Genomic DNA, 13332 nt, shown 5'->3' with positions numbered 1-13332 from the left:
TAAAAATCCTGCCTGTATCACAAACGGGCTAGGGGAGCACCAACTTACCCCACATCCCTACCAGTGTTATAGGCAAAATGTAAAGGAAAAAAGTATATATATATATATATATATATATATATTTATATATATATATATATATATATGATATATATATATATATAATATGATTATATATATATAATATATATATATATATATATATATATATATATATATATATATATATATATATATATATATATATATATATATATATGGGTCTTTTCCATTTGGCAACACCCGGAATTTTTCTATGAAACTTTCACAATTAATTTAGTTTTGTATGCTGATTACAGAAATAACATTAATTTTTTGGAGAAATTAAAGAAAGTGCATACGGTGGCATTGGTACCATGGTTGCAACACCTCCCTGAAAAGACAGACACTTGAGAATGGCCAAGGTTAACAGGTGGGGCAGGCCACCCAGAGCATCATGGACTTGTAAGTTGAGGTTTGCTAGTCATTAGTTTAACCGGAGTCAAGGTGCAGGACCTTGTGATCTCCATTGAGCATGTGGGTGGGTCAAGATGGGGGACACTCACAGCTATAATTTGCTAAATGATCTAGTGGCAGTGGCTGTAAGCCACAAATATACATGTGGTAGGTGAGTTTAGGCAATTGGCAGACAAGCTGGCAGGCAGCAACGGCAGTTGAGCTGTTGGGCAGGCAAGCTGGCAGTTGGCAGACCTGGTAGGTGGTGGTGGTAGATGATCTGGCAGATAAAGTGGCAGCAGTTGAGTGGCAGACAATCTGGCAGATGGCAGCAGTTGAGCAACAGACATTGGTGGCAGATGATCTGGCACCAGATGTTAGGCTGGTTTGAAGGCAAATTCTTATGGAGAGAATATTTGTTTATTAAGAGATGAATGTTGGGTGCCAATAATATGATAGGGCTTACTCTAAGTGCAAGGGAAGGGAGGAGATGGCGAGGGAGGTGATGATTGTGTGTTTCAAGACATGTCCCAACTTGGTCTGCTTATAGGGGAGGGGAGAGGAAGTGAGAGAGCAAGGAGATAGTGAGCCAGGCTCACTGTATGATGCTCTGAGGCAATCTGAATCTTTGTCATTTGTCTGATCTTTTTATACATGGGCAGGTCATGACTTGTGCTCCTAATTGGTGTAAGGTCAAGTGTGATGCATGGGAAATAGGACACAAAACATTCTTACACTGCTGGCTCATGGAGACGGGGTAAACGTATATCAATTAATCCAGTGTTCATCATCACGCAGTTCATTGAGGGACTGGTAAGTCATCGCTGGGACCCAACAGCATCCATCATAGGCTGGTGAATTGCTTGTGCATTTCCTCAAGGAGGCTTTGTCCCACCCAGGGGCCTCAAGGAAGTTTTGTTGAGTAACATGGCTGGCCCAACGACCAATTCCCTTGGTGGTGGGGGTTGGGGGGGCTCAGAGTCAGAGTTCATGGGACAGTGAGGAGGGATGAGAACTTGAAGTGAAGGCAGCTTCTTAAAAATATATATATGTATACATGTATTTCCTTATGTCTTTAGAGTCATCTATATATGAAAAGGCTTCTTCCCCATAAGGGAGGTAATCAGTCAAGGAATGCACTCACCCCCACCTATCTTACTGCCACCCATCAGCCATTTGTTTCCCTTCTGTCTTAGCTCCTTGCAGATGAAGGATTATCCCAGTCCCCCGCCGGCTGCCCATGTCTGAAGCAATGCAGGAAGACACAGTTCATCCACAGCAAGGTCCCACCACTTCATTTACTTAGCAACCCTTCCCCCTCATCCCTTCATGTGAAATTAGAGATGAGGAGAAATCCCTTTGGGCCACATCAATTTATGGTCAACTCGCAACCATTCTCCTTTCACACTTATTTCTTGCTTTCTCCTGTCCCTGCTCATCAAACATTCCCCTTTTACCTAAGGCACCCTGTACTCCATCCATTCATCTTATCCTCTGTCATCATCTCAAGTTGTTATGCAATCTCTGGTATGATATCACAGCATAAGCCAGTGAATATTTTTTTTTTCTTTTCAGGGACATTGCTTGATCAATGTTGGAGGTGATGTTGTTAAAGTAAGTTATGGTTTAGGGAATTCTCTTGAGGCTCCTGTTGAAGAATGAGTAGGTGTTTAGTTTATTTATTTTTTACTGCCATTGCTTGTTTTCTTATAAAGAATGATCAGATAATGACTCCACAGTATGGATTGCATTGGTAAGATTGTTATACTGTGACTCATATTGTAAATGTATATTTGGTTATTATATGACCGTTACATCTGGCCCATTGCTCATTTGGTCTTGTACAAAGAAAATTTGAAATTTTGACCACAGGGAGATAGTCCCTGTCTCTAAAGGAAGCCATACCCAGGTATTGCTTTTGTTGTTAGGGTTAAATATGTAGCAGTTAACATATATGGGAATCCTAGAGTGTCAGGAAGGAAATCTGTATCACTCTGGGCTGCCATGTGTACAAGGGAAAAAGTATTGGTGTATCTTTGGCTTTGGGTCTGCTTTATCACATATATAAGGCCAGATAAAATGTTCTACCAGAACATGTAATTTTTCTAAGCAGTTTGGCATAAGCAACAGATATTTGATATTTTCTTAGTAAAAAGGTGTTGTTTTACACTCATGCAGGGTAAGAAGAGTAGAAAAGAAGTTTTATACAATTTGCTGTATTCTTTATTATTTAAATGAAGATTTTTTCCCTTTTTTTTTTCTTTCTTCATTGAGATATATTTTTTTTTTCTTTCTTTTTTTGTAATAGGATTTTCTTTTTCTATATTGCACCTTATGGGAAAATGTCACAGTGGTGCTACTTTACCTTATGAGGAAAGACAGGAAAAAAGTTCAAAAGTTGAAGAGGAATAAGAAATGGTGAAATGGTAGTTATGGTTTGATGTAAGGGATGAAAATAATAGGTTGTGTTGAGACAGATTCGGAAGTGTGAAGGCATATGTGCACCAGGTTTTTGTAGTGAAACACTTTAACGCAGTGGATAGTGTTGTTCATTATTGGATGGGAAATATAAGAAATGTAAAAAGTATGAGGGTAATATGTGTCCACATGCATATGAAGGAAATAAGAAATTATCTTGGAGTTGGGACTGACATAGAACCATGTATCACAATGGTTAATGTATTTAATTGTATACTGCCTCACTGCTGTGGATAGCTCTCACTTTGGTGGGGAACCTTTAGGGACACCCATGGGCTGAAGGAGTGTTCTCTTCTGCCACATAGACATAACCCACCTTGACCTAAGAATGCTGGGTTATGTCTGGGTGAATACACAGAAGGCCTTTGTTTAAGGGTAGGATATATTTGAGGTGGGAAGGTGTTGGACTGGTTTGTATGCATGTATTGTCTGTTCAAAGCATCAGGTCTACCTGAAAGGGTGCAAACATATATAGAATTATATATGAAGCCTTACTACAAGCACCCATTTTTGTGTCCACCCTGGGGATTTGAACTCATACCATTTACACATGAAACAAGAAGGTTTCATGAATAAAAAGAAGTGCAGAGTTAATGGAAGGATAATTAGAAGAAGGGACAGAAGTGAAGGATGAAAATGGGAGATAGTGTATTTGTGCTCTCTCTTCCCTGCTGTACTGATATCCTATGTGTATCCAGACCTCTTTTCACCTCATCTGTCCATCTCTTTTTAGGTCATATTTGTTTGGTTCACCTCATGTATTTCTGCTTTCCACACTGTCTTCCTTGTCTTTTCCTGTTAATTCTTCCTACCTTATCAGACAACTTTTGTTCAACACTTGTTCTCTGCCTCACTGTCACATCTCTCTATCCATTCTTGAAACATGTATCATTTCTCAAACACAACATCTCAAAAATATTAAGTAGTTTTTTCAGCCTAACATTCCAAGTCTTTACTTCATACAGCACTGTAAGCAAATCAGTCCATTATACAATTGTCTATGATTCATTCCCAAGTATGATTTATGTGTCTCGCTTTTCATTCCACCCAGATATGTATTTGCTTCCTTCAATATGCATCTCACCTCCACATCCACCCCTCCATTCACAGGTGCATGTGGCTTCAGGTACTTAAATTCTCCATTTCCTTTAGGAATTCACCCATTCAACCTGCCAGCATCACCCCCCACCCCATCCCAATCAACCATTACCTGTAAAGCAAGGTAGCTATGCATGGGAGAGGAAAAAGTTTCATCCCTCTTGCCCCCATCACACATTCCCTCCACTCACTCCTGGTGAACCATGCAAAGATTACACCCAATCACTTTCCCAGTAATACTGCTGGTTCATGCCTGGTACATCATTCATTGAGTAGGTCATTGCTTTAGTACATACACTCTTCTCCTATTCTTTGTCACTCATGCACATTTTCCATATTTACCAGTATAACAGCCTTACCTGAAGCCAACTCATCCCATCTACCCTTTGCTTCCTGTGCATCTTGTTACTCTTTCCCTCGGACCAACACAAGGTACCTCCAATTGGTGGTCCTGTGGGATGCACATCAGAAACTCGTCTTTCTGTTACACATCTTCAAAGCCTGTCAACCCCCTCACCTTTGTTTGTAGGTGCAGCACAAAGGGCTGACATTTGGTGTCCAGACAAGGATCAAGAGCTCTATCAACCTCAGCTCAATTTCATTTACCATTTTACATATATAAATAAAGAAGACATCCAGTGACTACTCCCTTCATCTCACTTCTGTAAGCTGGTGTCATAGAAAGCTCCACAAGAACCAACAAGATGTAAAGGCAAGAATACACCTATCTCTCTCTCTCTCTCTCTCTGTCTGTCTGTCTGTCTACTTACTTGCCTGCCTGCCTTCTATCTGTATCTCCACCCCTACCCCACTTTTTTTTCTTCCTTTCTTTCCTTTTCTCCTTTTTCATAACTAAATGTGAAGGGAAAGAAAGGATTCCTTTATCAGTTACCAAAACAGTTGGTCAAACATAAATTAAGGTTTATTTGTATTTGATAGATCTTCCTTTTGCTCCTGACTCTTGCATAGTTTCTTTTAATTTTAAGTGGAGACCCCATTCTTCTTTTCTTCATCTTCCACCTAGCCTTGAAGTTCCTTAAAATATCTTCTCTATTCTTTACAGTCCTGTGCAAAGATTTATGCCTCTTCTGTTTAATCCCTATCCATTCCAAAATTTCCTTGACTATCACAAAGTTTTCTGTTTGTTCTTTTTCCTCTTTCTTTTAACTTTTGTTCAGTATACAGCTTTACACATTTTTCATCAGTTTTTACTCTTTCATTCTTTCAAGTCCAAAGTATTTCAGCAGTTCAGTGTTTATTTCAAATGTGTATTCATTGTATATGTTTTCCTGTGTGATACCCTATCATTCCTTCTTTTACCTCGTACATTCCTCAAACAATCCATTTTTACAATGGCAATCTTTTTGTATACCCCCAGCATCCACCATTTACTTTCAGACAATGTTCTCCACACACCCCTTTCTCTCTTGCTCTCTGCCTCTCTAACTCTATCTACCTCTCACTTTCTCTACCTCCTATGTCCACACTTTCTAATGTGTCTCTTGCCTCCACAAGTTTTGCTCATGATTCATTTTGCCACCTACTACTATTGCTACTTCCAGGTATCAGAAAACTCTCAATTAATCCAATTTTTTATTTTACTTTTTCTCTCCTTTTCCCAAGTCTATACAGTTATATTTTTTCTATATCTCATAAAATGGGTTACTAACCTGTTCCCTAGTAAAGCCATGCTTTATTCTTCACTGGATAAAGAAAGAAAGGATATCTTCTTCCTTTTGGCAGAGGAAACTACTTTTATATTGCTCTTCTACATAAAAAACATCACTCTTCTATTCAGACTTCATGTAAGTGGGAATGAGTTTATCATAAGAAAAATATAGACGTAGCTTGAGTATGGCAGAGACTGCCAAACCTCACTCAGGATATTTTTTGTAAGGAGAAACCCAGTTCTTTAAAAATAACAGTATTGATAGAAAGAGAATCTTATACTGCTTGACTTATCTAGTAGATTTATTCTATTTGTATCTCAGATGTACAAGCAGTCAGTGTATTAAAATTGTTGGTCAGAATTATCTTTGAATTTAGATTGGAATGATATAGTGATATTATTTTTTTTTTTCTAAGTTGGTTAAAATCTGTTATGTGAAGCAGTGTATGTACATAATTTTTGTTTTCATACCCAGTTGCACTCAGTCTTGAAGCAATATTTATATGGTGGATTCTCAAGCTCCAATTATGCCTGGATGTCTTGTGGTGTAAGGGAAGTGTTAGCACATAGTTACATGAAAGAAAGACAGCAATTGAAACGGAATTCATATGAGTTTGTCGACCATAGCCAGAAAATAGGTTCTGGAGATCACCCCCCTCCCAAAAAAATAAGTAAGTGAATAAAAAATATATATAGAAAATAAATAAAATAAAAAAAGAGGAAAATTTTTCCAAGATAATTAGAACTTTCAGTTTCAAAGAACAGAGCTTTGTGACAAGTCACATGTACTGAATTTACTTCAAGGGAAAATTACAATTATCTTCATAAAGATGAGTCTGAGAGAAATAAGATTTTGAAAAATTGTGTATGTGTACTTGAGGTAAAGAAGACATCAGTACTTATAATGCTCTTTATAAGTTTGTTTCCATGATATTGATGGAAGGAAATAGCCATTCAGATGATCAAAGTAAGTAATAAAAATCCGTCCCCAATATCAAAATTACAAGTAGATAACATCTTGGTATATGGTATAAATGAACAGTAACTAATTTTCCTGTAGAAGATGTTTAGAAATGGTTCACAAATGTGATCATTTGCAGAAGTGTGCATATTTGAGGAAAAATGGAAAGTCAAGTTGGGCATTGCTTCATGAAGAAACCAGCACTGTTGTAAGATATTGTAAGTACTGTTGTAAGAGCAGAATACATGTTTTGAAAGTAGGAGGAAAAGAGTTAACCTGGCAGCTTGGAAGAAAATTGCCTTTTTATATATATTATTTTCCAGTGATGATCTAGTCAACTGATATTGTTTAAAGTATGAATAAATTCTATCATGTAAATTACATTTTGTAATGGGAATAATTTATATAAAGATTCTCCAGCAGTTCATACCAAGAAAAAAAAAAGATAAACCAAATTCATGTCTTGTATGTCCTCTTATCTTAACAATAAAATTTAGAGTTTATGTGGGTAATCAGTTTCACACACGAAACATATGTGCATGTAACACCTTTGTTTTATAGAGGAATTTTTAAGAATTATAAGAATATACACACACACACTTCAACATCAAGAAATGTAACATAATGGAATTTGGAAGAGGTAAAAATAGAGTTTCAGGAAAATATACGATTGGAAACAAGGAAGTCAAACAAGTAAACTTGGAGAGGGACCTAGAAGTAATCATCTCTAGCGACTTGACACCTGACAAACGTGTAAATAAATTATTTGGAGAGACTTTCAACTTATTAAGATCAATGAAAGTGGCATTCGATTACATGGATGAGGAGATGGTTAAGAAAATAATTGTTACACTGATAAGACCGAAATTAGAATATGCTGTACCAATGTGGGCACCTACAACAACAAAAAACACAAGGAAATTAGAAAGAATCCAAAGAGCAGCGACAAAAATGGCACCCACACTATCAAATCTGACATATGAACAAAGATTGGAGAAATTACAGCTGTCAACACTAGGGCAGAAAAGGGAAAGAGGTGATTTGTTGACCATTTTCAGAATTATGAAAGGGATGGAAGTTCTCGATAGCGATGACCTATAAAATGGGACAAAAGAGAAACTAAAGAAAGACAGTTACAGAAGAGACCTGAAAAATAATAGCTTCCCACATAGAGTGATTGATGTCTGGAACAAACTGAACAGAGAAACAGTGAATCCCAGAACTATACACGATTTCAAGAATAAACTGGGTGTGGAGAGATACGAAAAGGGGTCACTACGAGCATAGCTCCCATCCCGTAAAATACAACTAGGTAAATACACACGGTTGACATGGTAGAAGCGGGACGTACCAGAACAAACGCTCTGAGCCGCTAGTTAGCAATTCAAGAATGAGCGAATTTGAAAGCGGACGTGGTTGTTTACACAGATACGGTGAAGTGAAAGTGAAAGCTTGTTGGGACCAAAATGTAAACATCTTTGTATCTCCATTTTACTTCTTATATATATATATATATATATAAAATGGAAAGAAGCAAAGAAACTCCGAGACACAAAGAACCAGCAAAAAGATGCTTAGAAGAAAGCAGAATAGAAACTCCACTTGGTGTCATTCGAAAGAAGACGTGTCTTTCTCAAACACCAAGGGAATACCAAAGGTTTGAAAGAGTTTTTTTCGGGGTTTGAAGGGGAAGGAAATATGCATAGAGGATTAGAAATGGATAGAGAACCCAGGTATAGAAATATAATGAGAAATAGAGATATTAATGACATTTTGGATGATTTAATAGAGCTCAAAAGTGAGTATAAAATAATGTACAAAGAAGTAGCTATGCTAAGGAAAGCCAATGAGGAGAATAATAGGGAGATAGATGACTTAAAAAAGGAATTAAATAAATTAAAGGGAGAAAATGAAAGGTTGAAAAGTGAAGATATAAATAGGAATGAGGCGTTAAAAAAGGAGATGAAAAATCAAATGCAAGCAGTGATTGAAAAGGTGGAAGAAAAAATCAAAGAAAATGACTTACAGGAAATAAAGAAACAGTGGAAAGTTGAACAGGAATGTCAAAAAGTATCCCTTAAAGAAATAATGGAGCAACAGGTCAAGGAAAATACCAAGGAAACGGTGATCCAAGTAATTAAAGAGAAAGGCAACTTAGTTGGGACACAGTGGATAAAAAAAGATGCATTGTAATCTATGACATTAAAGAGAGGCATGATGTACCTAGATATCAGAGGGAAAAGGAGGAGAAAGAGATCGCTAAGGAAATTCTGAAAGAATTACAAGCAGAAGGAAAAAGGTTTAGATAGGGAAATTGAAGAGACCTATAGGATGGGCAGATACTCTATAAAGAAAAACAATACAGGCCACTGAAAGTAAAGCTTAGATCTCAAACAATTGCCAAGGAAATACTATCCAGAACAATGAAATTAGCAAATAGTGAACATTACAAGAATGTATGGATAAAAAAAGAAATGAGTGAAGAAGAAAAAAAAGAATAGAAATGAAGCGAATGAAAAAAGTGAAAAAAGAACTGAAACTGAAAAAAAAAAAAAAATTGGAGAGGCTGAGAAAATGGTACATAAGGAAAAAGGAAACAAAGACAGAAAAAGATGAGAAAGGAAATTAAAAATAGCTTATACCAATATAGATGGAATAACTTCAGGAATGAATTAATTAAATGATTATCTGGCCTTAGAAAAACCAGACATAATGGGAATAGTGGAAACTAAATTAAAGTGTACTCCACCACCCAACACTGTGGGACAAGATTTATACAATTGCTGGACAAAAAAAAAAGAAAGGATAAATAGGGTGGCAGAGTATTAATTTTGACTAATAAAGATTTAAATGTAACAAAAATAACTGAAGGAAAAATAATGTAGAATCAATTACGATACAAGTTGAAAGCAAATATATGAAGAGTAGAAAATTTGTAGTGGTATATGTGCCCCCCAAAACACAGTCCTGGACAGAAAGTGATCATTCCAAAATATTAGAAGATACAAAATATGAATTAACTAATACACTGAAGGACAGAGGAAATACAGTAATTATGGGTGACTAATTCAAAAGAAATATGTTGGGAGGAAATGACAGTGAAGGGCGGAGAGGAACTCTGGGACAACATCCAGCTCGACATGACCATCGAATACATGATGACTCAGTGGATAAAGGAAAATGCCAGATACAGAGGTAGTGAAGAACAATCAAGGCTGGATTTAATACTTATGACAGAGCCTGAAATTGTCAATAAAATTTATTACAAAACTCCGATAGGAAAGAGTGACCATGTACTAATAGAATTTGAGTTGAAAGAGCAAATGGATCAAAGCAGAAATGATAAACATAGAATAGGAAGACTAACATACAAAACAAATTTTGAGAAACTGAAAAAATTATTTCGCAACTGGGAAAAATTCCTAAATGAAGAAACAGGGATGGAAGAGAAATGGAATATTTTAAAAGAAATTCATAATGAGGGAGTGAATAAATATGTACCACAAAAAAAAAATGTAAAAAAGAACATACATAGAAAGCTGGTACAACAAAAGGTGTAGTGAGGCTAAGGATAAAAGAGACAAAGCTTGGAAGAAATGGAAAAGAGACAAGAAAACAAGCAAATGGCTAATATACATGACACTAAGAAATAATTATGTAAAAATATGCAGAGATGAAAAGAGAAACTATGAAAAAAAAGTAATAGAAAAATGCAAGGAAGAACCTAAACTATTTTAAAGGTATGTAAATGGCAAACTGAAGAACAAACAACAAATAGAAAAGCTGCACTAAGGTAAATATGAATATAAAGAAGAACTGGAAATGGCTGAAATTATGAACAACCACTTCAAAGCAGTATTCACAATAGAAAACTCACCTAACTGTGAGGAAATAGAGAGATATCCCCCTCAATGAAAGAAATCAGAAGGAAATCAGCAACCAAATCAAAACCCTTGATGTCAGAAAATCACATGGTCCAGATGGAATTGCAAATTGGATACTGAAAGAATGCATGGAAGAATTAACAGATAAAATATACAATATAATTAGATTCTCACTTACAGAAGGAAAAGTGCAACAGGACTGGAAGAATGCAAACATTGTACTGGTCACCCTGACAATCACAGTAGCAAATATTTGCGAAAAGATAATCAGAAATAGATGGGTTAAACATTTGGAAGAAAAAACTGTACTGAATCTAAAACAATTTGGATTCAGACAAGGAAGATCATGTAAAACAAACTTGATATGCTTCTACTCAAGATTAATAGACATGATACACAATAAACTGGCATCAGAGGAAAATTATTGGAATGGATGAAAGACTTCCTGACTGGGAGGAAAATGAGAGTAGTAATTAGAGATAAATTCTCAAATTGGGAAGAAATGATAAATGGTGTCCTGCAGGGATCAGTACTGGCCCCAATCATGTTTGCCATATACATAAATGACATTGATGAAGGAGTAGAGTGTTATATGAATTTCTTTGGAGACAACACAAAAATACTAAAGAAAGTAAGAACGGAGGAAGATTGCAACTCATTACAACAAGACTTGGACAAGATCTGGAAATTCAATACAGTAAGTCCTCGTTATATGGTACATATGCATTCCTGAAAACCTTACCACAAATTGAAATTACCATATTCCGAACCCATTATAACATGTAATAATAGGATATGTGTTCCAGCACGTCAAATGTCACCCCTACAGACATGAAAATATATGAAAATAGTCACATAAGAAAATGTAAAGTACTGCACAAAAGAAATAAACAGAAAATGTTTTTATTTACCTTTCACTCGCCATGTAATCTATCAGATGATGTCCCTCCTGAGGCTAAGGGACAGTAGGGATCTCAGCCCCTACTCCTCTTCAAAATATCTAATTTTACCTCCAATGTCAGACTACTCTTTCGCTTTGCCTTTCCAACTCCAGCAGTGTGTGCAGAATGTTTTGTGGCCATTATGGGTGCATCACTGTGCGTCGTGATAATAATATCCACAAAAAACATACCGTAAGGATTTAACTTGTGTTCAAAGGGAAACATGGGAAGAGACTGATTGTTGTGGTGGCACTGTGGTACGGTGTAAACAAAACACAAGCAGATACCGTATCTGTGAATTTTTCTTACCGTAAATAGAATTGAGGGTAGTAATTACCAAATACCGTAACTGTGAATTTACCGGATAAAGAATTACCATATAAGGAGGACTCACCATATCAAGAAATGTAGTATAATGGAATTTGGAAAAAGTGAAAACAGAATATTGAGAGATTATAAAATAAAATTGGTTGAAGAGGTCAAAAAAGTAAACTCAAAAAAAGACCTTGGAGTGATGATCAGCAAAGACATAACACCGGACAAGCATATTAATAAAATAGTCGGAGAAACCTACAATTTATTGAGATCAATAAAAGTGGCATTTGTCTATTTGGACGAGGAAATGATAAAAAAAAAAAAAAAAAAATTAACTACACTAATAAGACCAAAACTCGAGTATGCAGCAACACTATGGACACCCAGTACCAAAAAGAATATACAAAAAATTAGAAAGAATACAAAGAGCAACAACAAAACTGGCACCAACTCTTTCCAAAATGACATATGAACAAAGACTGTCCAAATTAGAATTACCAACTCTGGAACAAAGAAGGGAAAGAGGAGACCTACTATCTATAGAATTATGAAAGGAATGGAAATCTTAGATAAGAATGACATATTGAAATGGGATTATGGAAAAACAAGAGGACATGAAAAGAAACTCAAAAAAGATAATTACAGAAGAGATCTGAAAAAAAATAGCTTCCCACACAGAGTGATAGATACTTGGAACAAATTAGACAAAGAAACAGTGTGTGCAAACACTATTCAAGATTTTAAGAAAAAACTTGATGCTGAAAGATACAAAGACGGGTCACCACGAGCATAGCTCCCTTCCCATATAATACAACTAGGTAAATACTAAAGAGAATAAGTACAGATGAAGATTGCAAATCATTACAAGAACACCTGGACAAAATCTGGAAATGGAGTCAGAAGTGTGAAGTGAATTTCAACATAGAAATATAGTATAATGGAATTTGGAAAAAACAAAAATAGAATATTGGGATAATATAAAATTGGTACAAAAGAAATTAAGAAAGTCAATTTGGAAAGAGACCTAGGAGTAACTATCACCAATGACATGGCATCAGACAAACATATCGGCTAATTACTCAGAGAAACTTTCAATTGATTAAGATCAATGAAAGTGATCTTTGACTATATGGATGAAGAAATGGTAAAGAAAATATTAGTTACAATGATAAGACCAAGAATGGAGTATGCTGCAACATTATAGACACCTAGTACTAAAAAGAACATGAAGAAATTAGGAAGAATTCAAAGAGCAACGACAAAGATGGCACCAATATTCTCCAAATTGACATAAGAACAAAGATTGGACAAACTGGAACTACCAACCCTGGAACAAAGAAGAGAAAGAGGAGACCTGTTAACCATCTACAGAATTATGAAAGTCCTTGATAGAGACAACTTACTAAAGTGGGATAGAGAGAAAAACCAGAGGACACTAAAAGAAATTTGAAAAGGATAGTTACAGAGGAGATCTGAAAAAGAATAGCTTCCCACACAGTGATAGATATCTGG

At 35.9% G+C, this 13332-nt stretch overlaps 1 protein-coding gene across 2 annotated transcripts in view; it reads left to right on the top strand.

Moving 5' to 3' along the window:
• Positions 1–7183, top strand: part of LOC143038031 (C2 domain-containing protein 5) — a 212490-nt gene extending 205307 nt beyond the window's left edge. For both annotated transcript variants that reach the window (XM_076206886.1, XM_076206887.1), the window contains exon 21: positions 2050–7183. In XM_076206886.1, the coding sequence (XP_076063001.1) occupies positions 2050–2136 (87 nt within the window). In that variant the 3' untranslated portion in view covers positions 2137–7183. The remainder of the gene's footprint in view (positions 1–2049) is intronic.
• Positions 7184–13332: the final 6149 nt, after the last annotated feature.

Source organism: Oratosquilla oratoria, chromosome 23, assembly GCF_046742065.1.
Source record: "Oratosquilla oratoria isolate Oo_2021 chromosome 23, ASM4674206v1, whole genome shotgun sequence".
NCBI classification, from domain to species: Eukaryota; Metazoa; Arthropoda; class Malacostraca; order Stomatopoda; family Squillidae; genus Oratosquilla; species Oratosquilla oratoria.
Note: the sequence above shows the minus strand (reverse complement) of the source record. Positions and strands in the feature narration are given on the sequence as shown.